We start from the raw sequence: 22,992 nt of genomic DNA, 5'->3' as shown, positions 1-22,992 counted from the left end.
CTCTGGGCCCAATCCAGGCCATATCCAAGTTCAGGTCCTCCCTCAGCCCCATGCGCCCCGCAGCCTTACTTGCACTGGCCTTCCGCACGCTGGCAGTCGAAGCCGTCGAAGAGGCAGCCGGCCGAGTTGCACTGGCTGTCACAGTGGCCGTCGCTGAAGTACTTCCAGCACTGCAGAGACTGCGTGCAGTTCTTCCAGGGGTCATTGAAGTTGAGGGAGCAGTCGCCGCCGTCCCAGCCGCACGCGTGGTTGTTGCACTGCAGGCTGCAGACCTTGTTGCCCGCGTCCTCCTGGCACTCGGGCAGCTCGCACGCCTCCTCGATCTGCGGCGGGGGGATGTCGCGCCCGGCCCCGCCCCCGAAGCTGTAGTCCAGGATGTGGCACAAGAGCCCGTTGAATTTGGCGGGGCACAGGCAACGGTAGAAGGGGCTCTCCGACGTGGGCTCACAGGTCCCCTGGTTGTAGCAGGGGTTGCCGCCCAGGCAGGGGCTGCTGGCCGGGAACTGGCACTCAGGGCCCGTGAAGGGGCCCAGGCACAGGCAGGTGGGGCTGCGCGGGCCAGAGATGCACGTGCCACCGTTGAGGCAGCGCAGGCTGCCGCAGGTGCGAGCGTCATTCTCACACGTGGCGCCCTCGAAGCCCTGCCCGAGAGGGAAGGCAAGACAGTGTCAGGGTGGGCCGTCCCTCACCGCCCGCCACCTCGCGCCCAGCCCCTGGCCAGCAGTTCCACCGCTCTCCCCTAACCCGGGAGGCAGCCTACAGCCTTGTCCCCAGCAGCAAAACCCTTTACAAACATTCTATCGACAGAGAAAAATTAGGGGGTGCCAGGGGGTCGGGAGATGGAGGAAGGGGTACACTGGTGGAGCGCTGAGGACTTTAGGGCAGGGACTCTCTGCCATAATCCTGCGAGGGTGGGCAGGCGTGTCATACCTCAGCCCAAACCTACAACCACAAAGCCAAGGGCAAGCCCCAGGTACAGGAAGGGCTGGTGTTGGTAACAATGTATCAGTGAAATCTGGAGTGAAATTAGCAAGCTGCTAATCAGGAGAACTGTGTGCAGGGGAGAGCCACCCCAGGGCATCTACTTTCCACTCCATTTTTCTATAAATCTAAAATGTCTCTAAAATCATGTATTGAAACTAAAAAAAAATGATGTCAGGGTGATGAGGAGAATGAAGGCTGCGAGGATCGCTGCCCAGTCTGTGCCCCAAGGCCCTCAGGTGGACCTTCCCAGGTGTCTCCCCTGGAGGGCCCCCACCTCCCTGCACCCCTGCACCTACCGCAGGGCACTTGCAGATGAACCCACGGGCGGTGTTGGAGGCCACGGCACAGGTGCCCCCATTCTTACAGGGCTTGCCCTTACAGCCATTGATGACTGACTCGCAGCGGCGCCCTGGGGGTGAGAGCAGGGCAGTGAGAGGCTCACCCTGCTGCCCTGCACGCCCCACCCGCCCAGGCACGGCACCCACCGGTGTGACCGGCACGGCACTCGCAGTGGAAGTCGTTGACGCGCTGCACGCAGTTCTGGGTGCCGCGGGCGTCGCAGGGATTGGAGAGGCACTCGTTGACATCCCCCTCGCAGCGCTCACCCACGAAGCCCGGCGGGCAGGTACAGCTGTAGCCGCCCACCTGGTCCACGCAGGTGCCGTTGTTGAAGCACTTGGGGCTCCGGGACACGGGGTCAACAGGGGGGTTGCAGTCGTCCACGTTGATCTCACAGTGCACACCTGTGGGGCCAGGTGCCATCAGCGGCCCGAACTCACTGCTGTGCCAGCCCTGCCGTGCCGCGTGTCCGTCCCAGACAACAAGCGCTCAGGTCTGGGGCTGCACGGACGCTCGGGTAAGCCAGGTGCAGAGGGTGCCGTGGAGACGCCCTTCCCGCTGGGCCCCCCACTCTGGGCCCTTTCCCCAGGCAGCTCTGCGTTGGCCTTGGCCTCACGTGGGAAACTGGGAGTTTCTGGCTGGTTCCTGGATGCCTCGGGCCGATCATGGGGTGCCTGCCCTACCCCTGCCCTGGCCATGGATGCCCGATACCAGCCCTCCGTGCGGTGGCCCTTACCCTGTGTGCCCCGTGGGCAGGAGCACTTGTAGGTGTTGGGGAGGTCAAGGCAGGTGCCCCCGTTCTGGCAGGGGTGGGACAGGCACTCGTCAATCTCCTCAGAGCAGTTCACCCCGTGGTAGCCGGCCACGCACTGTGCAGGCAACAGAACGAGGGGCCCTGCGGCTCAGTTGGTGCCAGGATGCAGCGTTCCCCCACCCCACCGTGAGGGCTGACAGGGCCACGTGAGCTGCCTTCAGGTCCAGCGAAGCCACAGGCCCCTCGCTCCTGTCAGACCTGGAGGGAGACCCAGCCCAACAGACCCTGGCGGGGCCTCGGTGACCGGAGTCACTGCCTGTTGGGGGTGGGTGGACTCCGTCCCATAGGATAGAGGTGAGGGTCTCAGGGTAGGTGTTGGCCAAGCCCAGACACAATCTAGAGGAAGGGAAAACCCCATCCCACTTCTCAGCAATATTCACCCTCCTTCGGGCTCTCCACAGGCCACCTCTTCCAGGTGGTCTACCCTGATTACCCCAGCCCTCCCCTAATGAGACTGAACGGTGCATGGGCCTATCAGGTTCAGTTTTCTCCACTGTGCCAGCTCCCAGTCAGGGCCCAGTGTGTGGCAACACTCGTGTCAGCCACAACCCTCACCCTAGGATGGGCCCCCACCTTGCAGGAGTAGCCGCCCAGGTAGTCTGTGCAGGTAGCCCCGTTCTGGCAGGGGCTGGGTGAGCACTCGTCCACCAGGTCCTCACAGTAGCTGCCCGTGTAGCCTGCCTGGCAACGGCAGTGGTGCGTGTTGCCCGCATCCACGCAGAGCCCTCCATGCTGGCACAGCCGGGCAACATCAACGCCTGTGGGGGTTGGGGTGGGGGACAGGTGAGGCCCAGGCCCACGGAGGACCTTGGCGGGCTGGGACCCGAGCTGGGTGGGCACAGCAGGTTACCTTGTCGCTGCGCAGCCACCTCACAGGACACGCTGGGCACATCACAGTAAAGGCCAGTCCAGCCACTGGGGCACTCGCAGCGGTACTGGGTGTGGGTCTGCCAGCATTTGCCACCATTCTTGCAGGGCGAGGAGTCACACCAGTGCACGAGGTTCTGGGGACAGGCTGGGGTCAGCCGTGTGCCCACCCCCCTGGCCATTTCCCCAGTAGCTCAGAACGCACATCCACCAAGGGGCCTACTCCAACCCGGGCCTCAACCCATTCTACGGAAGTGGAAACTGCTGTCCCTGGACTCCCCACCGCCCCCACATGGAAAACAGCCTGGGCTGGGTCTCCCTCAGGGCCCTCAGCAGGTCCAGACCACCCTCGGCCTTTGCTAGAAGGAACGTCTTTCCTCAATCCCCCCAATTCCTGAGCTCCTGCTCTGGCTCCAGAAACCCAGACTGAAATGAAGATGCCTGCTGCTCCCGCATCAGATTCCTTCACTGGCTGCTCAGACCCCCGAAGCCCTCTGCCCAGGAGTGTAGGGGTGACCCTGAGCCGACACGGTGGGACCTGGGGGTGACCATTCCCGCCCCCTGCAGGCAGGCACCCACCCAGAGCCCCTCCCTCGGGCACCTCTGTGGCTGGCGCACTCACCTGGCAGTTGGGGCCGGTGTAGCCCTGGGGGCAGGTGCACCTGTAGGAGCCGCAGCCGTCCTGACAGGTGCCGCCGTGCAGGCAGGGCTGTGAGTCGCACTCGTTGACATCGTGCTGGCAATAGCTGCCCGTGAAGCCAGGTGGACACAGGCAGGTGAACGAGTTGATTCCGTCCACGCAGGTGCCACCATTGAAGCAGGAGCTGCAGGGGGGTGGACAGGCAGGGGCTGAGAGGAGGGCATTGGTGGTCCCCGCTCCAGCAGACACTACCTCGCCAGCACCTCCCCTTCCGCTCAGCCCTAAGGGGCCTGATGGCCAGAACAGGCCCAGGGCAGCCTGGCTGATCCAGGGAGGCCAGTGAGAGCCTGGGGCCCAGCTCTCACGCCATGTCACACCTCCCTTTCCTGCCTTCTTTATAAGTCAGGTCGAGAGTGGCTTTACCAAACGCACGGGCACAGGGTGGTTAAAGTAAGAATGAGGGAGAAACCAGAACCTGTCCTGGTAACACGGGAGGTAATTAACGTCAGAAATCAGGGATGAGACTGACGTTTACCAAATGAGCTTCCTGGCAACCACGGCAAAAAGGAAACAAGAGTGACAGAGTTCTCGTTGTCTAATAGAAGGAGGTGCACCAGTTCTTCAGGACAGACTACTGGTGTTCCTGGTGTGGGACGCAGGAGGAGGACACAGTGGCCCTCTCAGGAGGGACACGTTGGTACAATGAACAATGTCTGGACTCAATGCAGCCAGCACTAAGTGCCCAGCAGGCCTAGGTGGACGCCTGCGTGGTGTGCCCGGCTGCAACCAGTGCTAAGTGCCCAGCAGGCCTGGGCAGACGCTTGCGTGGTGTGTCAGGCTGCCAGCTACTGCGTGTGGCCCACACTGCCCATTTCCCCCCATGGCCTCACTCGAGCCCCGCGCACCTCTCTGTGCAGTCGGGCGTGTTGTTCTCACAGTGGATCCCGCTGAAGCCCGCGGGACAGGTGCACGTGTAGCTGTCCACGCAGTCCGTGCAGTTGGCCCCGTTGCGGCAGGGATCACTGGCACACTCATTGATGTCCTCCTCACAGAAAGTGCCCTGGAAGCCGGGCAGGCAGTCGCAGAAGGCCGTGTTGACGCCATCTGTGCAGGAGCCGCCGTTGTGACACGGGTCTGGGAGGGGACGGAAGGGTGTGTGAGGGGCAGACACAAACCCACACTTGTGGGAGGGGGCTGGGAAGGCTGCGGACAGCCCAGCCTTTCATTGCCAAGGCTGCAGCGAGCCGCCCTGGGACAAAGGTGTCCAGTGGGGAGCCCCAGCACCCACAGGCTGCATCACATCCATCTCCTGTGCTTGGGGTCTCTCTCTCCCCACCTGCTCCTGTCCTCAAGTCCCAGGGCAGGGGACAGCTTTGCAGGTTTCACAGACCAAGCAGGGGAGGAGTGACAGTTCTTGCCTCTGCCTGCCAGGTGATGCCAGCAAGACCCCCGGCTTCTGCCAACCTCAACCTCTGTGAAGCAGGGCCAGGGAGGCCTGAGCGCGCTGGCCTGCAGTGGGGCCTGACGAGCCCGGCGGGAGTGCAGGCCGGGCCCAAGCCATCCTCAGCTCAGCAAAGAGCCGCGGGAGGGCCTATCATGACTCTCCTGCAAAGTGCAGGGAGGGACAAGCCGGCCCTGGGGCCCTCCTGAACCACCCTGGCCATCCCTCAGCACATCCCTCACACCCGACCCAACCCTCCCAGCCACACTCAGGCCTCCCCTGGGCGCTTATGGCCAGCACCATGCGCACCAACCCTGCCCAGGGAAACTGAGGCCTGAGAGCTTCCTGGAGGCGGCCAGAGCCGCGGGGCCACTCACTGGGCCGGCAGTCGTCGATGTCAGTCTCGCAGTTGCGCCCACTGTAGCCGGCCTGGCAGTGGCAGCGGTAGCCGCCGTGGGTGTTTTGGCAGGACGCGCCATGCCGGCACGGGCTCACAACACACTCATTGATGTCGACCTCACAGGTCTGCCCTGCGGGGCAGGAGGAGGCCAGTTGGTCACCAGCAGCCCCTGGCCCTCCAAGCCCTTCCCAGACTGGCCCACCCACCTATAGTGCCTCTCCCGACCCCCAGGAGTGGGCTTCCGTGGCCCCAGGACCATCCTCTCTCCCCTAATTTTGGCCTAAGAAGGTCACAGGAACTGGAGTTGGGAAGGGTGCTCCCAGGTCAATTCCTGATTCCAGAGCTTCTCTGACCAGGGCCTCCTCAGCACCCACCGGCTCCTCTCCGAAGGCTCATCTAGCCTGCCTGGGAGCTGCCTGTGTCCCGAAGACGTCCTGACCTCCCGTCCCAGCCCCCGCTGGCCCTGGGCCAGCCTCACCTTGCCAGCCTGTGGGGCAGACGCAGGAGAAGCTCTCATAGTCCTCGGATTCCCTGCACTCCCCACCGTTTCTGCAGGGGCTGGGGGCACACGGGGCCAGCACCACCTCACACGTGGCGCCTGCGGGAAGGAGACACACGTGACCCCAGGGGCCTCACCCGGAGGGATCTCCCGAATGAAGGCCGCCCGGCCACCACCTGCTGGTCTTTCTGCCATCAGAGCGCCGTCTGCTGGTCCCGCCGGGAGGCAAATGTGCACGGAGACCCCTGAGTGCTCCTGGCTATGTCAGGACCCGGACCCAGGGGTGGAGTGGAGCACAGATTGGGGGACGCTGAAGACAAGCTGCACAAACGTGCTCAGAAGCCACCCCTCATTCCCGGTTGGCAGCAGGGCACAGCCTAGGCCTCACCCCGCCAGGAGTGCCCAGGAACAAGGACTGCATCAGCGGAGGTGGCCTCAGCCGGGTGGGCTCCACGACACTCCAAGCACCTGGGCCCACCCCTGATGCCAGCCCCCTCATCTCCGGGTGATGACGAAAGGCCCTGGCCTGAGACCGAGGCCTGAAACTAATCCTGGGACTTCGTGTCACAAGCAGCAAACGCCCATCACGGGAGGCCAACGAACAAGGGCTGCGATGGAGAGGACAGGCCCAGGCCCTCAGCACATCCTGTGTGTCGGGGGCATCAGGCACAGCCTGGGGACCTCTAGGACCATGCAGGGTGTCTGGCAAAGGCTGTGTGGGAACCACGTGCACAGCCGAGGGCCTTTTCTGCACAACCCCATGGCTGAGCTTCCTGTTTATAACCGTGGGGACTGCGTTATCTTCCCTGTCCCCCATTATCTCCCTGGCCTGCTGGGGCGACTTTCCAGGGCCTCTCTTCCTATTGGTTTCCACGGTGACCTGGGCAGGCAGGAACTGCGCCAGAGTTTCCGACAATTGTGCAAAAGGAAGCAGGAAGCGGGCAGATAGGAAGCGGGTCAGCACCGCCGCTCCTACCACCGGCCCGATCGACGTGTCCAAAAGGGACAGGGGCGCCCGGCGGTGGAGGGAGGGTCCTCACTGACTGACAGGGGAGAGAAAACCCAGGTCCTTAACTTTGGTCAAAGAAAACAGCGTTTTGGCCACAGGCTGCTGGATGTCATGGGAACCGCAGGCGTGGAACCTCCAGCCTGGCCGCCTGGCCAGGTAGGCCCACCCTGACCAGGCCCCGAGGCAGCACCCTCCGCCTGCTCCTGCGGAGCACCAGGACCCCGGTGCTCGTGGACTCTTCTTTGTCTTTTCTAGAGGAGATCATTTCCTGCGATCCCCTTGGCTGGGTTCACGGCAGGGGCTGGACAGTTGGGGGAACTTACCCCTCCCTGCTCAGCCGAAACAGAGGGTTCCTTGTTCCCCTCACACAAAGAGGGCCCGCCGTCAAAGGAATCCCTCAGGCCCGGCTGGCGGGGGTGGGGAAGCCCGGCCCCCAGAGGCCCCCAGCAGGGTGGGCACTGGGAGCACAGAGCCCAAGGGCCCAGGTCCAGCCCCAAGAAAGCCACCACTTTACCCGCCAGTCACAGCTTCCCAGGCCGCCCCCACACCTGGCCCCACCCTCTCCAGCACAGGCCCCGCCCTCTCCAGCATAGGCCCTGCCCCCTTCAGCACAGACCCCGCCCTCTCCAGCACAGGCCCCACCCACCCCTCACCTGTGTAGGGCAGCAGGCAGTTGCACTTGTACCCCGCAACGTCGTCAATACACGTGCCCTGGTTCAGACACGGGTTGGATGCACACTCGTTGATGTTGGTCTGGCAGTTGGGACCTGGTGGGAAGGGGACGGCACTCAGCATGTCCAGCACCCCCAGGCACCTTGGGAGGGCCCCACAACAGCAGCCCTGGGCCTGCTCCCCACCCCAGGCCCCTCCTCATCTCCGAGAGCCAGAGGCCTGGAGCTAAGGCTTTGCCACGGGAGGGAGACACCATGCATGGTGCTGGCTGGACCTGGGTCCCATCCTGTGTCTCCAGCTCCCCAGACTCGAGGGCAGCCCTCTGCACTGAGAAATGCACAGCCCACTCACCGCTGAAGCCCTCCCGGCAGGTGCACACGTAGCCACTGGTCATGTCTTTGCAGGTGCCACCGTTGACACAAGGGTTGGATTCACACTCATTATTGTTGATGTCACAGTTGGTCCCGCTCCACCCAGGGTCACAGTCGCACTTGTACCTGCAAGGGGGACCACACTGCAGTCAAGGGAGGCCCGAGCAGCAGGGCCAGGGCCTGGACACTCCTGGGTCTGCAGTGCCCCATGGGCTGGCCGAGGTGCCCATCTACTCAGACTCGCAGAGTCCTTTAGTGGGGGCAGGTTGGGCACAGTGGCTCACACCTATAATCCCAGCACTTTGGGAGGCAGGGGTGGGTGAGTCACTTGAGGCCAGGAGTTCGAGACCAGCCTGGCCAACGTGGTGACACTCCCCCACCCTGTCTATACTAAGAATACAAAAATTAATCAGGTGTGGTGGCGCACGCCCATAATCTCAGCTACTCAGGAGGCTGAGGCAGGGGAACCACTTGAACCTGGAGGGTGGAGGCTGCAGTGAGCTGAGATCATGCCACTGGACTCCAGCCTGGACAACAGAGCGAGGCTCTGTCTCAAAATAAAGAAAGAATGTGGGGGCTACAGTGCTTCCCATAACCAAGACTGCGACAGGGTTTGGTTCGTTAGCAAGGGGACCGTGCCAAGCGTAGGGCAGTGGGGTGCTGTGAAAAGACCCCCGCCACTTGCCCGCTGTGTGGCCCTGAACAAAGCAAGTGCCTCCTCTGTGCCAAATGAGGGCAATGAGGTTCCTGCTGATTTAAATGGTCCTATCCAGGCAGAGTGCTGCCAGGCCCATCATGGACATCAGAAACACTCGCTGCTGCGACCATGCAAATGTGTTTCAGGGGTCACTGTGGACCCGTGTCCGGAGCCCACCATGCAGCCCACCAGGACGCATGGCACAGAGCTGCTGGGTGCAGGGCTGCCGGGCGTGGACTGCAGACCGACTGAGGACCCAGAGGCACATGCGTCCCCGAGGGGAGCTCCCTGCCACCCGCCCCCTTCCGAGGTCCGTTTCTGGCCCATCTCAAGCTCTGTGCAGGTGCCACCCTCCTGGCAGCAGAGCTCCCAGGGTTTAGGACTGATGTGTCCCCACGATCGGCCCCGCCGCATACCCGTTGAGGCTGTCCCGGCAGGCCCCGTGAACACAGGGGTTGCTGTTGCACTCATTGACCTCAGACAGGCAGGTGGGGTCGTGGTAGCCCTCGGGGCAGCGGCAGGTGAAGCCATTGATGCCGTCCTGGCAGGTGCCCCCGTTGTGGCAGGGGTTGCCCGCACACTCATCGATGTTGATGTTGCACATGCTCCCTGCGGGCAGGGGTGGGTCAGACTCCAAGGCCCAGAGCCCGGGGGTCCCACCCACGTCAACCTCGGTTTCCCTGTCTGTTGAGCCAGGGCGATCACCCTTCTGGACGCATCCTTCCAGATGTCAGAAACTGTCTTAGGTCACAGTGTGCCACGTGCCAGCCTCCCCGGGCACCAGTGCCCACTCAAGTCATCCTCCCAGGGGGCCCAGCGGCAGGGGCTGCTATGGCCCTGACTGATGGGAATCTGAGGCCCAGAGAGGCAGAGGGACCTGCTCAAAGGTGCTGGTGAGTCACAGAGGAAGAAGGAACTCAAGCCTGGCCTCAGGGCTGGCCGCTCCCTCTTGGCCTGCTGGGCCACTGTGCCAACACGGCCTGGGACAGCTCTGACCAGAGACAAGGGGTAGGGGGTGGAGGGCGCCCACCATGCTGCTGGCTGTAGCCCTGGCCCTGCTGCAGTCTCTGCTGCAGACTAGTCTGCCCAGGTGGGCAGCCTCAAAGCCCCCACCCACCCCCTCAGCAGCCCCGGGGCAGTGGCTGACCTTGACCTGTGAGCGCAGTCCAGTCAGCCCCCATGTGCAGGGCCACTCACCTGTGTAGCCCGGCTCACAGGCACACTCGTAGCCGTCGATCTTGTCCAGACAGGTGCCCGAGTCGCAGGGGCTGCTGGCACAGTCGTCCAGGTTGATCTCGCAGTTGGGTCCTAAAGGGGTGGCACGTGGCGGTCAGTTCCCGGACCCACCCTACCCACTGGCCACCCGCCTGCCACACGCCTGGCCGGCCACCTGTGGTCCCCTTCAGACAGAAGCAGAGGTAGGCATTGTCGCGGTCCTGGCAGGTGCCCCCGTGGCGGCAGGGCTGGCTGGAGCACTCGTTGATGTTGGTCTCGCAGTGGTGGCCCGTGTAACCCGGGCGGCAGAGGCAGGTGAAGGTGGCGACGCCGTCCTTGCAGGAGCCGTAGTGGCAGGGGTCGGGGTCGCACTCATCAATGTCCACCTCGCAGTGCATCCCCGTGTACCCTGGACCGCGGGAGGGGCGGGCACAGGAAGAATCAGGACTGGCTGCTCCCAGGACACCCATGACCAGACCTGGGGTCGCCCGTGCCCACCTGAGGAGGGCTCCGGGTGTGTCTTTTGTCGAGGGGCGTTCCCACCCACCCAGGATTGGGGCTGAGCTGTGCTCTTGGTCTCTGGACCAGGTGGCCCAGACCAAGATGTCTAAGACCTTGTCACCTTCACTGCCCTGAGTGCCTTCTCCCCTGTACCCTGTCCCTTCCCGCTGGTGGGCGCCGGCCCGCACCTTCTGTGCACACGCAGGTGTAAGTGTTGGGTCCATCCAGGCACTTGGCACCATTCTTGCAGGGGGTGCTGGCACACTCATCCACGTCATACTGGCAGAGGTGCCCAGTGAAGCCTGGGGCCGGGGAGGGGAGGGAGTCACGTGCAACAGCATTATGGGCCTTCAGGGACCCCCGGCCAGACCCCAGCAGTGAGCTCCCAGCTAGGTTCCCCGGGGCACACTCAGCCTGGGCTCAGCCAACCCCAGGCTCTCCCTGCCTCCCGCCGCCCACTCCCCGATCAAAGCCCCTCCGCCGGCACCGCACGCCCTCGCTCCCACAGAAGGGGCCTTTTTCCCAAACCGACTGGGTTGCTATGGCTACAGTGGAGCCGGGCGGAGAATGGGGCTCCCCTCGCTCCGGTGTCTGGGACGGCTAATCTGTCTCGGGAGCCTGGGCTTGGGCCGGCAACACCCCCCTGGGTTCTGCGCCCTGGCCCCCGGCTCTGGGACAGATGGAAACACCTTTCACCCAGGCCCCTACGAGTTCCTCCAAGTCTGCCCCGGGCGGCCATCATCTCCACTGCAGGCCAACATGCCCCACGGGGTTCTCTGCGTACCCTGGCCTTGCGGCTGGCGTGCCGCTGGGCAGGGGACATGGCAAGACGGGGCAGGCTGGCCTCCCTCCCAGCCTCAAGCCCTCAGAAAGGCAGGATGGAGCCTCCTCCCTGTCTGGGCACCACGGCTCCTGGTACACCCTTTTCTCCAGGCAGGAGCGGCTGCACCCAGATCAAGGAGGATCTCCTGGCCCTGGGCTCCACCATGACCCCTGGGCAAGCTCCCACTCCCCACTGGGCCCTGCCCTTCAGGGAAGTCTGAAAACACCCCCATCCACTCATGAGGCAAAACACTCTGTCCCGGGAACCTGAACACAACCCACAGCCAGGTACCCCTCAGGAGGCCAGGGTGCAGACGGCCCAGGGACAGGGGACACAACCCTCGGCCAGGCACCCCTCAGGAGGCCGGGGTGCAGACAGCCCAGGGGCAGGGGGCGGGGGCGGCCCTCACCCGTGGGGCACTCGCACTGGAACTCATTGATCTTGTCCAGGCAGCGGCCATTGTGCAGGCAGGGGCTGCTGGCGCACTCATCCGTGTTGACCTCGCAGTGCACACCCTCGTAGCCTGTGGGGTGGGGGAACAGTGAGGGGGGCACGCGCAGCCCCAGTGCCCCACTGGGCACAGCTGGGGACTCGGGATGGACACAACCCCTGCCTTGAGCCCAGTATCCCAGCCACCAAGGACCTTCTGCGCACCTGCCCCCCTGCAGCCCCCAGCCCAGCACCCTCATCTACCTAGCACTGCCCCATGCTCTGCTGGCCCTGTGGCCTGGCCTCAGTTTCCCTATGCCCTGTGCAGGCTGTGGGCCCAGAAGGCACAGAGGCTGGGGAAGGGGAAGCGGCCCACAGATGCTCCCGGGGCTGCCCCTCCAAGGCTGCCCAGCCTCGACTCAGTTTCCCGCCCTGGCCCCGGCGGGCGCACCGGGCATGCAGATGCACTGGAACTCCCCGATCTGGTCCAGGCAGGTGGCGTCGTTCTGGCATGGGTTCGAGACACACTCATTGACGTCGATCTCGCAGCGGGGGCCCGTGTAGCCCTGCAGGCACTGGCACTCGAAGGAGCCCAGTGTGTTGATGCACTTGCCCGCGTGCTCGCAGGGGTTGGCACCTGGCAAGGGCACACGGGTGAGAGGCTTCTCCAGGCACTCTGGCCCCTGCAACACCTCGCCGCACACCCCCCACGTCGGACTGGCAGGGTCCCATCCCCCATCCAATCGAGCACCCCCTGAAGCCAGAAACGACTTCCCACTGGCTCTGGGGCCAGGCTGCTACCCCCACACAGACGCACCCCCTGTGCCAGCACCTACCCAGCGAGCACTCGTCCACGTCCTGGCTGCAGGCCGGGCCCGTGTACCCCGAGGGGCAGGTGCAGATGGCCTTGCCGTTGACAGGGTTGGTGTCGCAGTTGGAGCCCTCGTTGCAGGGATTACTGATACACGCATCGTTGAGGTGACACAGCAGACCTGCGCAGGCAGCGGCGGTCAGCAGGCACGGCCCCTGGGCCAGCCATGGCGCACCACCCACGACTGGGGTCCATCCCCACTGGCGCCCCAGGAGGAGCTGCCCGCCATGACCCCATCGAGGGTCCCATGACACTCAGGGAGACTCATGGCCACCACCGGCCTCCCTGACCAGAAAGGCCCTTTCAGGTTATCCTGGGCACAGGAGATCACACAGGTCAGGCCTGGCCCATGTGAGCCCCCACCGCGCCCACCTGGGCCTCAGGGCACTCACCTGTGCGGCCGTGGGGACACTCGCAGTAGAAGGAGGCCACGCGGTCATGGCAGGTGGCGCCGTGGAAGCAGGCGGCGCTGGCGCAGTCATCGATGTTCTCGCTGCAGTCCTCACCGGTCCAGCCGTTGACACACACGCAGTTGTAGCCACCATGGGTGTTGTGGCAGGTCCCGCCGTTCTGGCAGGCATTTGGCATCAGCTGGCACTCGTCCACGTCCTCGGTACAGTACTGACCTGCAGGGAACATGAGCTGTCGGCCCCGGGCAGCTGTCACTCCCTGAGTTCCTTGTCCCTTAAGATGCAGTGCTGCAATGCCACCCCCTCCAGGAAGCCTTCCTGGGCTGACTCCTCCACCCACCACCAGCCTCAATCATTCCTTCCTCTGCACGCCCAGCACCATGGGGGAGTCTTGCCTCCTCTTTGTGCTCTGTGGACATGGCTGCGTCGGGGTGGACATGGCTGCGTCAGGGTGCCCCTGCGCCTATCACCCCACCAGAGGGTAATTCCCGAGTGCAGAGCCTGTCTGTTCTTCTGGGCATCACTGTGACTGGCCCAGGAAGCGTGGCCTGAGTGGGGTGCTGACGGCCCTCAATGCCAGGACACCCCACTGGGCACAGAGGCTGCCTGGGGCCAGGTTGCAAACGGCCCACACAGACCAACCAGGGCCCTGTCTGTGCTGACCCCCGAGGTGAGGGGTGTCAGACCCTGGCTACAGGGAGTGGGGCCCCTCATCATGTTGTCCTTCTCGGCCAACCCCAGCCTGCCTGGCCTGGGACAGGGTCTTGGCTGCTCCGCACTCTGCCCGCGAGTGCAGTTCAGTAAGTGGGTAGTAGCCCCACCCCAGCTGCCCCGCCCTGCGGCCGCCCGTGTACACGCCTGTCCACTCTGGCGGGCAGCGGCAGTTGTAGGTGTTCACGCCGTCCACACAGGCGCCCCCATTCTTGCAGTTGTTTCCTGGACAATCGTCGATATTTTCCTCGCAGTTCTGGCCGGTGAAGCCTGCCACAAGAGGTGCTGGGTCAGCCTCTTCCCTGAGGGCCAAGCCAGCTCCTGCCTGGACCCCCAACACGCTGCTCTGGACACAATTGCCTGGCCTCCACGGCCCTGCCCTGGGGCCCCTGGGATCTGTGCCTGTCCCCTGCCTCACTCCAGTGCCCAGAGGGACATGCCCTGCTCTAAAGAATCATTTTGGACAGGGCTGGCTAAACAGAGACTCAGGAACACAGGGTTCCAGATTCTGTCACAAAAACCCTTGTGTCTCTTGGAGTTTCCGGCAGCTCCCGCACCTGGGTGCCGCCTGCATGCTCAGAGCTCCCTACAATGTCTCAGTAGGGGGGCCATGTACCCCATCTTTGGGGGCTGACACTGGGGCCTGGGCTCTGAGCAGCAGGGGACATGGGGCCGGGAGGCTGCTGGTTGGGGCAGGCTGGGCCCCGGCAGCCCTGGGGACGCTGCAGAGACTCAGATGGCCCATCCTTCCTGGGCAGAGCTCTGGCGCCCACCTCCTCCTCCACCTTCTCCACAAGCTGCCGGGGGCCCCCTCCCCCGAGGCGTGGCCCCACCTGGGCCTCCAGGGCAGCCAGTTAGCTATTAATCCACTCAACTCCCGCTGGTTCAATCATCAACCCAGAAAGGCGCGTTCGGCAACAGCCAAACCTGCAGCCGGTTACTAATTGCTGCCCTCCCGAGATGCCTTTGAACCCCCTTGCCCTTGGAGCTCCCACCTGCTCGGCCCCTCCCTCTGAGACATTGCGCCACCGCCACCACCCTGCCCGTCCCCGTCCGTCCACTGGACCGGAGCAAAGGCAGGCGGCCAGAGACAACCAAAATCCAAAATGCAAAACGGCTTGGGGAGCACCCGAAATCAGAGCCCAGCCCCGGCGCGGTGGCTCCCGCCTGGAATCCCAGCACTTTGGGAGGCTGAAGCGGCCCGACCGCTTGCGCCCAGGCGTTCAAGACCAGCCGGGACAACATGGCGAAACCCTGTCTCTACAAAAAAAGTACAAAAAGCAGCAAAGCATGGTGGCGCGCGCCTGTGGTCCCAGCTACTTGAGGGACTGAGGCAGGAGGATCGTTTTAGCCTGGGAGGTCAAGGCTGCAGTGAGCTGACGGTGCGTCACTATACTCCTGCCTGAGTGACACAGACCCTGTCTCAAAAAAAAAAAAAATCAGAGCCTGGAGCCTGAGTCCCGGTCCCCACTCATGTGTGGGACCCTGCAGCCCGGCTCTTAGGTAAGTGGGGCCCCTGGTTGGGCCTGCGACCCCGGGCCTGACCTGCACAGTGCTGGCTGAGGAACACAGGTGGGAAAGAGGGCGGGGAAGCCAGTGAGAGCCCCATGGACCCCAGCTGGCCCCTCTGCAACACAGCCTCAGCCAGTGACCCTAAGAGGAGACAGTGCTGACATGCCAGGCAGGCTGTGCGACTCCAAATCCCAGCCAGCTCCCCAGCCTGCAGAGCTCAGGGCTGCTCGCGTCTCTGTTCCCCGTGACTCCACACACAGCTGTCTCCTGGGCTCCCTGACCACCAGAGGCGGCTGAGGGCCCCTCAGGGGGCCTGGGTGCAGGGGCCACCTGGGAGAGCGTGAAGCTGGGGTCTGGCAGGCCTGAGTCATTTGCGGAGGCCCCCTGGATGGTTATCTCATCCTGAAACGGCCAGACCCCACAGCAGGCAGTGAGCACAGCCCTCACCGAAGGGGTGGCCCAGCCCCCAGCCTCTGAGATCTGCCCACTCTCAAGTAAGTAAACCCCACCAGCCCCTCCCCTTCCCTCCCTGCCCACTCCCCAGGGCCCTGAGCTGCCCCTGCACAGGCAGTGGCTCTGAGCAGGCCCAGCACCCTGCTGCTGGGCCTCACCGGGAGGTTCTCACCCACCCTGCCCAAGGTGGGAGGGTGTCAGCTCTGCACACAGGTGGCCTTGGACAAGGCTGCACACACCCCACCTGCCCTAGCCTGAACCACAGCCCCCCGAGAGCTCGGCCCCTCAACCCATGTGACTGCAGCTAGGGTCCCATGGCTGCTAGGAAGGCATCTGAGCCCCCATCAGCAGAAGGACTCTGCGCCCCACCCTGCAGAGATCCAAGCCGGCCAGGGAGTGCCTGTCCCCACCCCACGCTCGCCCAGTGACTTGCAGGAAACGCACACGTCTGGTGTCTGCACGCAGTTGGCTGGGCTCAGCTGACTGGGCAGCCAGGGAGCTTCCCCTTTGCAGAGGCCAGGCCAGCCTGGGGCTTCCAAGGGGGTGGAGCAGCCCTTGGGTCACCCGTGGGTCAACCAGGACCCTGTGCACCCCCCGGCCCCACCCCTGCCTGAAGGCCCTCTCCCCATTCCCACCTAACAGCCATTCTGTGCAGCTGAGACTGGAGGTTTCCTTTTTTCTTTTCTTTTTTTTTTTTTTGAGACAAAGTCTTGCTCTGTCGCCCAGACTGGAGTGCATGGAGTGCAGTGGCGCGGTCTCCGCTCACTGCAAGCTCTGCCTCCCGGATTCAAGCGATTCTCCTGCCTCAGCCTCCCGAGAAGCTGGGACTACAGGTACGTGCCAACACACCCAGCTAATTTTTTTTTTCTTTTGTATTTTTAGTAGAGACGGGGTTTCACCGTGTTAGCCAGGATGGTCTGGATCTCCTGACCTCGTGATCCGCCCGCCTCGGCCTCCCAAAGTGCTGGGATTACAGGTGTGAGCCACCGTGCCTGGCCAAGACTGGAGGTTTTCAAACTTTTCAAACTCTTCCTTATTTCTAGAGCTGCTGCAAAATTTACTCAAACAAGAACTACAGCAGAGAGACTCCTACATACAACACAGGGATCGGGGAGCCGCTGGAGGCACGGGCAGGGGGTTGTGCCTACCTGTCACCCCCACCCACAGGAGACCAGCAGGACAGCAGGAAGGGCCACGGTTCAGGGAAGTGATAGTGCAACCCGCAGCTCCCACACCCTCTCCAGCCCCAGCCCCACTGCAGGGGAAACCCCAAGGGTTGCGCAAGTCAGGGTGCCTGCACTGGGGGGAGGCAGGGCGTCCTACAGCTCGAATGTGAGCTCCAAGGAACTCAAAAGACACAGGCTGGCACCCAGACCCTGTGCGAGTCTCTTCCCAGTGCACACCCCGCTCCAGACGCACCACCCCTGCCACACCACCACTTGCAGTCTGGGGAACTCGCCACCCTGCCTTCCCAACTCCCCGCCATGGGCCCTCCCAGGGCTCCCCCTACACCAGGTGCCCCCATCCCCGCCCCTCGGGCCTGGCAGCCGGGGAGGGGCTTGTGCACCCCGGCCGGCGGGTAGCACTACCTGGCAGGCAGGCGCACTCGTGGGTGACGTCACCCGTGGGGCGGCAGGTGCCCCCGTTCTGGCAGGGCGAGGGGCTGCAGGGCACGTAGGGCCGCTCGCAGTTGGGCCCGGTGTGGGTGGCGCGGCAGACGCAGCGGTAGGAGCCGACCTCGTTGTGGCAGGTGCCTCCATGGCGGCAGAGCCCCGGGTTCTGGCCGCACTCATTGACATCCTGCCGGCAGGTGGGGCCGTGGAAGCTGGGTGGGCAGTGGCAGATGTAGGAGGCCTCGAAGGGCAGGCACTGGCCACCGTTGGCACAGGGGTTGGAGGCGCAGGGGTCAGCCTGCTGGCATGATTTCCCTGGGGACAAGGGGACAAGAGGGTTGTGCTGGACTCACTGCTCCCCGAGGCCAGGCCTTCCCTCCCTTCAGGCCCCCTGGAAGTGCCAGCCTAGGTGCTATCACATTTGATCCTCAGGACCTGCTGTGAGACCGGTCACCTTTGGTAGATGAAGGACCACAGGTCCCAAGAGGCCTGAGCCCGGGCCGTCTCCTCCCAGAGCTGACACCTCCAGACACCCTTCACCCTAACAGGTGAGGGTCAGTGCATGGCAGGAGGAAGGGGGCAGGGGCGGCCTGGACACAGAGGCTCCCCTTGTCTCGCAGAAGCAGGGACAGCAAGGGTTGGGCCAGAGCAAGCAGCTGAAAACGAGGTGACTCTGGGGCTAGGAGCGGGGCGGGGACCCTGGGTCAGGGGCTCCCAATTACTTCCGGGTCACAGACCCAGGCCTGGATCCCGCCAAGTACCTCGAGTTGCATGGGCAGCTGGTGGCGGGCCTGGATCTGCCCACCCCTCGGGCTGTGGGTCCTCCCTCACCTGACCAGCCGGGCGGGCAGCGGCACTTGTACTCCGTGAGCGTGAGCAGGTCGCAGGTGCCCCCATTACGGCAGGGGTTGGTGAGGCAAGCGTTGTCCAGGGGCGTGAGGCAGAGGGGCCCAGAGAAGCCCAAGGGACAGCTGCAGGCGTAGTCTGCCATGCCTCCACGGTCCACCACGTGGCATGTCCCGGCATTCTTGCAGGGGGTGCTGAGGCACGGGTTGGGGTCCTGGCATCGCGGGCCCACGAAGGCCCCGCCACAGCTGTTGGCAGATGTGCCAGGGCAGTTAGTTCCCACCTGCTTCCCCAGCGCCCCCACCAGTCAGCACCGGGCACCTGTCATGGGCACAGCTGCCTCCCCTCACACCCCGGGCACAGGCGAGATGGCTGCTTAGCAGGGCTCCCTTAGGGCTGACGAAATGCTCTGGAACTAGACAGATGCCGTGATTGCACAACATTGGGAATGTACTGAATGTCACTAAATGAGGCTGAGGCAGGAGAATCGCTTGAATCCGGGAGGCAGAGGTTGTAGCCAGCCGAAATCACGCCACTGCACTCCAGCCTGGGCGACAGAGCAAGACTCAAAAAAAAAAAAAAAAAAGAGAGAGAGAGAAAGAAAAACGACTGCTAACTGGGGGAACAAGCTAGAGACTAGGATGTTCCAGCAGGACCCAGCTTGGACTCCACAGCCCAGGCAGGGGTCTGGGTCTACACCTGCAGAGAGCCATGGAGAGAAGCCATGCACGTCAGCTCCGTAGGGCCTCCGGGTCTGCAGGCCTATCTGCTTTTCTTTCCGGCTTTGCTACAGCGAACAGGCATTGCTTGGGCAGTAACGAAGGTCGTGGTTTTTCCATCCTTCAGGTGTCAACATGATGGCAGCTGTGGAAAGCGTGGATCACCTTCCCGTGCCCCTTCCTACGTGGAAGCCTCTTTTTTTTTTTTTTTTTTGAGACGGAATCTCGCTCTGTTGCCCAGGCTGGAGTGCGGTGGTGTGATCTCGGCTCACTGCAACCTCTGCCTCCCAGGTTCAAGCGATTCTCCCGCCTCAGCCTCCTGAATAGCTGGGACTACAGGCACCCAACACCACGCCCAGCTAATTTTTTTTTTTTTTTTTTGAGACGGAGTCTCACTCTGTCGCCCAGGCTGGAGTGCAGTGGCCGGATCTCAGCTCACTGCAAGCTCCGCCCCCCGGGTTCCCGCCATTCTCCTGCCTCAGCCTCCCGAGTAGCTGGGACTACAGGCGCCCCTCACCTCACCCGGCTAGTTTTTTGTATTTTTTAGTAGAGACGGGGTTTCACCATGTTAGCCAGGATGGTCTCGATCTCCTGACCTCGTCATCCGCCTGTCTCGGCCTCCCGAAGTGCTAGGATTACAGGCTTGAGCCACCGCGCCCAGCCACGCCCAGTTAATTTTTGTATTTTTAGTAGAGACGGGGTTTCTCCATGTTGGTCAGGATGCTCTTGATGTCTTGACGTTATGATCCGCCCGCCTCGGCCTCCCAAAGTGCTGCGATTACAGGCATGAGCCACCGCACCCGGCCAAGAAGCCTTTCTGATGGGACACCTAATGCTGAGACCACACTGGGGATGCAGGTCGGCCCATTGCCTGCCCATGCTCAGCCCCTGGACACGTTTCTCTTTCCACATCGAGTCTTCATAACACACATCCAGGCACATCAGCCGGGAGCAGAAGCACCCACATTACAGCCGGGGAAACCAAGGTGCCAGGAGGACGCCCCTCTGCCAGGTCTCTGCAGCCCCATCAGGGTGGGCGAAAGGCTGCTCCTCACCCTGGACACACAGTCCAGGCTCAGACAGAACAAGGGGAGCCAGGGGAACGGTCCTGCATCTCCGCCCAGGCCTGGTCTCACCTGTTCCCTGTGGTGACGGGCGCAGAGCCTGCCCCCCCAGCCACCTGCTGTGGTCATAAATCTCTGGCCCCAGTCACCTCCTGGCCTTACGCTTCGGGGGAAGGTCTGGGACCCGCCAGGTGCCGCTCTTCCCAGTAGTGAAGCCTCTGAAGCAGAACATGCCACCAGCCCCCAGCAGCCCCAGCGGCCTGGGAAGGCAGCAGCCCCATGGCTCAGGCTCTGGGTGGGCGTGGCCTCCTCTAGATGGGATGTACAGGGGGAACCGTCCTGCCTTCCAGAGCCTACCTGGGTGGGAGGCTGCGGCGGCCACCTGCCCCAGGACCGGCCCTGAAGCTGCCAGCTTCGCACGGGACCCCCACCGGCCCCCCAAGTCCTTGCTTCCTCTCCCGCTTATTCCCACCCCAGTGTCTCCAATCAAACCTGTGATATGTGTGACAGTGGCCTGGGGGGGCCTTACCCTGAGGGGCTTGTGGAGGCTGGGGGCGTGGTTCCTGTGCGTTTCTCAGCAGCCAGCCACGCCCCTGTCCCAAAGGCCCAGAAGACATCTGTCTTCCCTGAAGGCTTTTACCCATGGCCACGGCTTGGGTAGAGAGAACGCAAAAGGGCCACTCTGGCCGACCATCTGTTGCCAGAAGCCAAAAGTCCCAAACCAACTGGCTTAAAGAAAACACATGCCACCCCCTCCGAAGGGGCTCTGGGGAGTTCACTCGGCCCTTGCTACGGCTCCCACCAGCCCAGTGAGTGACGGGCACAGCCCTGGAATGAAGCTCCCCCTCCCCCATCCTGTGTGGCCGGTCACTCCGGGGCTGCAGCGACAGACCTGCCTCTCCGGGCACCTGTGGGGAGGGCAGGCGTGGTTCCCACTGCACTCAGATCCAGTTACAGGCTGGCTGGTCCCCGAGGCAGAGCTGCCGCTGGGAACCCGTGGAGCCCACAGGCTGGGCTGGGCTGTGGCCTCAGGAGGGGCCCTCCCTCCACATAAATGCTCCATTGTCAGGCAGGAGTTGGCCACAGCTCCCGCTTGGAGAAAAGGCCCTTTTTTCTTTCCCAGCCGCTGACGAAGTCGGCAGGGGGTGGGTGCAGGACACAGGGCGCTGGGCCATCAAAGCAGGGGCTGGAGCTTCCTCAGCCTGGCCCATGCAAGCCGGTCCCCTGCCTCCCGGGCCCTCAAGGCTCCAAGGAGCGGGAAAAGCTCACCTGCTGGGCAAGACGGGGAGGGGGGCAGGGGAGGCCCACCCCACAGCTTTAGGGGACTCCACATGAGCTGCCCAGGGGGGACCCCAGGGGGACACAGTGGTGGTCCAAGCCCCTAGAGCAGTCTCCCGCCAAGTGCCCTGAGGTCACCGGACATAGGTTGTCCCCAAATAGACCACGACGCTCTGCCCGGACACCAGGCCCCACTCCCCACCCAGCGTGGAGGACTGTGGGAGAATCTGCCCAACCAAACGCATCCCAGTTAACGAGGCTGTATCACGCCGGGCCAGCAAGAGGAAAACACGCCCCATAAATCAGGCGTCGGTGCTCGGACAAAGGGCAGCTGGGAGCAGGTGTCGGACGTGGCGGCAGCTGCTCCCAGCGGGTGGGGCAGGAGCCCCAGCCGGAGGCCTGAGGAGGCTCCCGTGGGGGAATGCAGGCTGAGAGGGCCCATTGTCCGCCCCCACTCCCAGCCTGGGCACCGGACACCACAGGGAAGGCCCCTGCCCCGGCCCCACAGCCACGGCCTGGAGGTGCTGCGGGATGTGCTAGGGGCGGGGAACCGGCCGAGCCTGGAGAACGTTCTGAGCCAGGTGTGGGGGGCAGCTTTGGGCACAGTCTCCCGCTGCTGCTGTGGGCAGCCTCCAGCCTGTGCCCCCTGCCGGTCTGCACCTCTCTCCCACCTGGCCACAGAGCTGGAGCGCCTACAGACACCTGACACCTGCCCTCCACACAGCACCCAGACGTCCCTGAGAAGGTGGGAGGGACCTCAGGCCAGCAGCTTGGCCATGGCCAGGACCACCAGCCTGTGACCAAACCCCTCACGGCCCTGGCACTGGCCACACCCCCAGTACCCAGGCCACTCTGTCTTCAATGCTGTCCCGGCGGGCGGGCCGGTGTGAGCCGCGAGTCGGGTGCCAGGGCTTGGCCGAGTAAGGTGGCACCCAACAGCCGCCTCGCCCACGGGGATCCTCAGCGCTTCCATGAGTGACCCGCACCCCACCCTCCACCGTCCCCTTATCTCCTCCTGTCAGGGGCGGTGGGGAGACCCCTCTGGGGCTAAAAAGGGGGGCTTGAGATAGGCAACGCCAGTCTCCTTCGACTGGATGAGACAGCTGCCCTGTCCACCAAGCCACCCAGCTCTCGGGCTCCCACGGCGGAGACCCAGCCCACGCCAGGTGTGCCCCCACAGACTCCTCTTCTGTGCCTCCCTCTTAGGGTCACCTGGTACCTGCCTGTCCCATCCCCCATACTCAGTGGCCTGGCAGTGCAGGGCTAACCTGTCCTGTCTGGGCCCCCGCAGGTAAGCGGCGGGCGGGGGCTCCAGGAGGGCTGGGGGGGAGGGTGCCAAGTGGCCCCGGCACCTGCTGTGCCACCCCCACCACCTCCACCGCCACCGCCTCTGCTTGGTTCCCGCCTCAGTATTTCCACTGTGCCGCTCCCACCCTCCCTGCCAGGCCTGCTCCATAGAAATGCGACTCCAGAAAGCAGCGGGAGGCAGATGCTGCCTCGACCTTTCACCCAGGACTAATTCTAAATTGTGCTGTTTTCCTTTCTAAGCTAAGCAGCCATCTGCCGCCCCCAGGGGACAGATGACAGTTCCCTCCGCCCCAAAATGAGGAGGAGGGGCAAGAGGAACTCAGTGTGGGCAGGACTCACTCAGTTCCTCCCCTCAAGGAGTTTATGGTCATGCAGGGCCAGGGATGGGGGTACAGGCTCAGGTCGAACAGAAGGGTGGGGGCACGGGGTCAGCTGAACCCAAGCCAGCTGGGGGGGTGGGTGCTGTGGCCCTCGCTGCACCAGCAACAGGAACCAGAGACCCTGGG

General features: G+C 63.7%; 1 protein-coding gene across 1 annotated transcript in view; it reads right to left on the bottom strand.

Moving 5' to 3' along the window:
• Positions 1 to 22,992, bottom strand: part of NOTCH1 (notch 1) — a 50,116-nt gene that overhangs the window by 9,788 nt on the left and 17,336 nt on the right. Inside the window, exons 3-25 of the mRNA XM_025359297.1 lie at positions 18,103 to 18,365; positions 17,248 to 17,586; positions 13,841 to 13,963; positions 12,965 to 13,198; positions 12,538 to 12,693; positions 12,153 to 12,338; positions 11,682 to 11,795; positions 10,638 to 10,751; positions 10,124 to 10,357; positions 9,931 to 10,041; positions 9,150 to 9,342; positions 8,017 to 8,162; positions 7,647 to 7,760; positions 5,964 to 6,083; positions 5,463 to 5,615; positions 4,550 to 4,778; positions 3,627 to 3,828; positions 2,988 to 3,141; positions 2,711 to 2,895; positions 2,060 to 2,192; positions 1,470 to 1,727; positions 1,281 to 1,393; positions 70 to 641 (exon numbers count right to left, since the gene is read on the bottom strand). Coding sequence (XP_025215082.1) covers positions 70 to 641; positions 1,281 to 1,393; positions 1,470 to 1,727; positions 2,060 to 2,192; positions 2,711 to 2,895; positions 2,988 to 3,141; positions 3,627 to 3,828; positions 4,550 to 4,778; positions 5,463 to 5,615; positions 5,964 to 6,083; positions 7,647 to 7,760; positions 8,017 to 8,162; positions 9,150 to 9,342; positions 9,931 to 10,041; positions 10,124 to 10,357; positions 10,638 to 10,751; positions 11,682 to 11,795; positions 12,153 to 12,338; positions 12,538 to 12,693; positions 12,965 to 13,198; positions 13,841 to 13,963; positions 17,248 to 17,586; positions 18,103 to 18,365 — 4,446 coding nt within the window. The remainder of the gene's footprint in view (positions 1 to 69; positions 642 to 1,280; positions 1,394 to 1,469; positions 1,728 to 2,059; positions 2,193 to 2,710; positions 2,896 to 2,987; positions 3,142 to 3,626; positions 3,829 to 4,549; positions 4,779 to 5,462; positions 5,616 to 5,963; positions 6,084 to 7,646; positions 7,761 to 8,016; positions 8,163 to 9,149; positions 9,343 to 9,930; positions 10,042 to 10,123; positions 10,358 to 10,637; positions 10,752 to 11,681; positions 11,796 to 12,152; positions 12,339 to 12,537; positions 12,694 to 12,964; positions 13,199 to 13,840; positions 13,964 to 17,247; positions 17,587 to 18,102; positions 18,366 to 22,992) is intronic.

The sequence above is a fragment of the Theropithecus gelada genome, chromosome 15 (genome assembly GCF_003255815.1).
Source record: "Theropithecus gelada isolate Dixy chromosome 15, Tgel_1.0, whole genome shotgun sequence".
Taxonomy (NCBI): Eukaryota; Metazoa; Chordata; class Mammalia; order Primates; family Cercopithecidae; genus Theropithecus; species Theropithecus gelada.
Note: the sequence above shows the minus strand (reverse complement) of the source record. Positions and strands in the feature narration are given on the sequence as shown.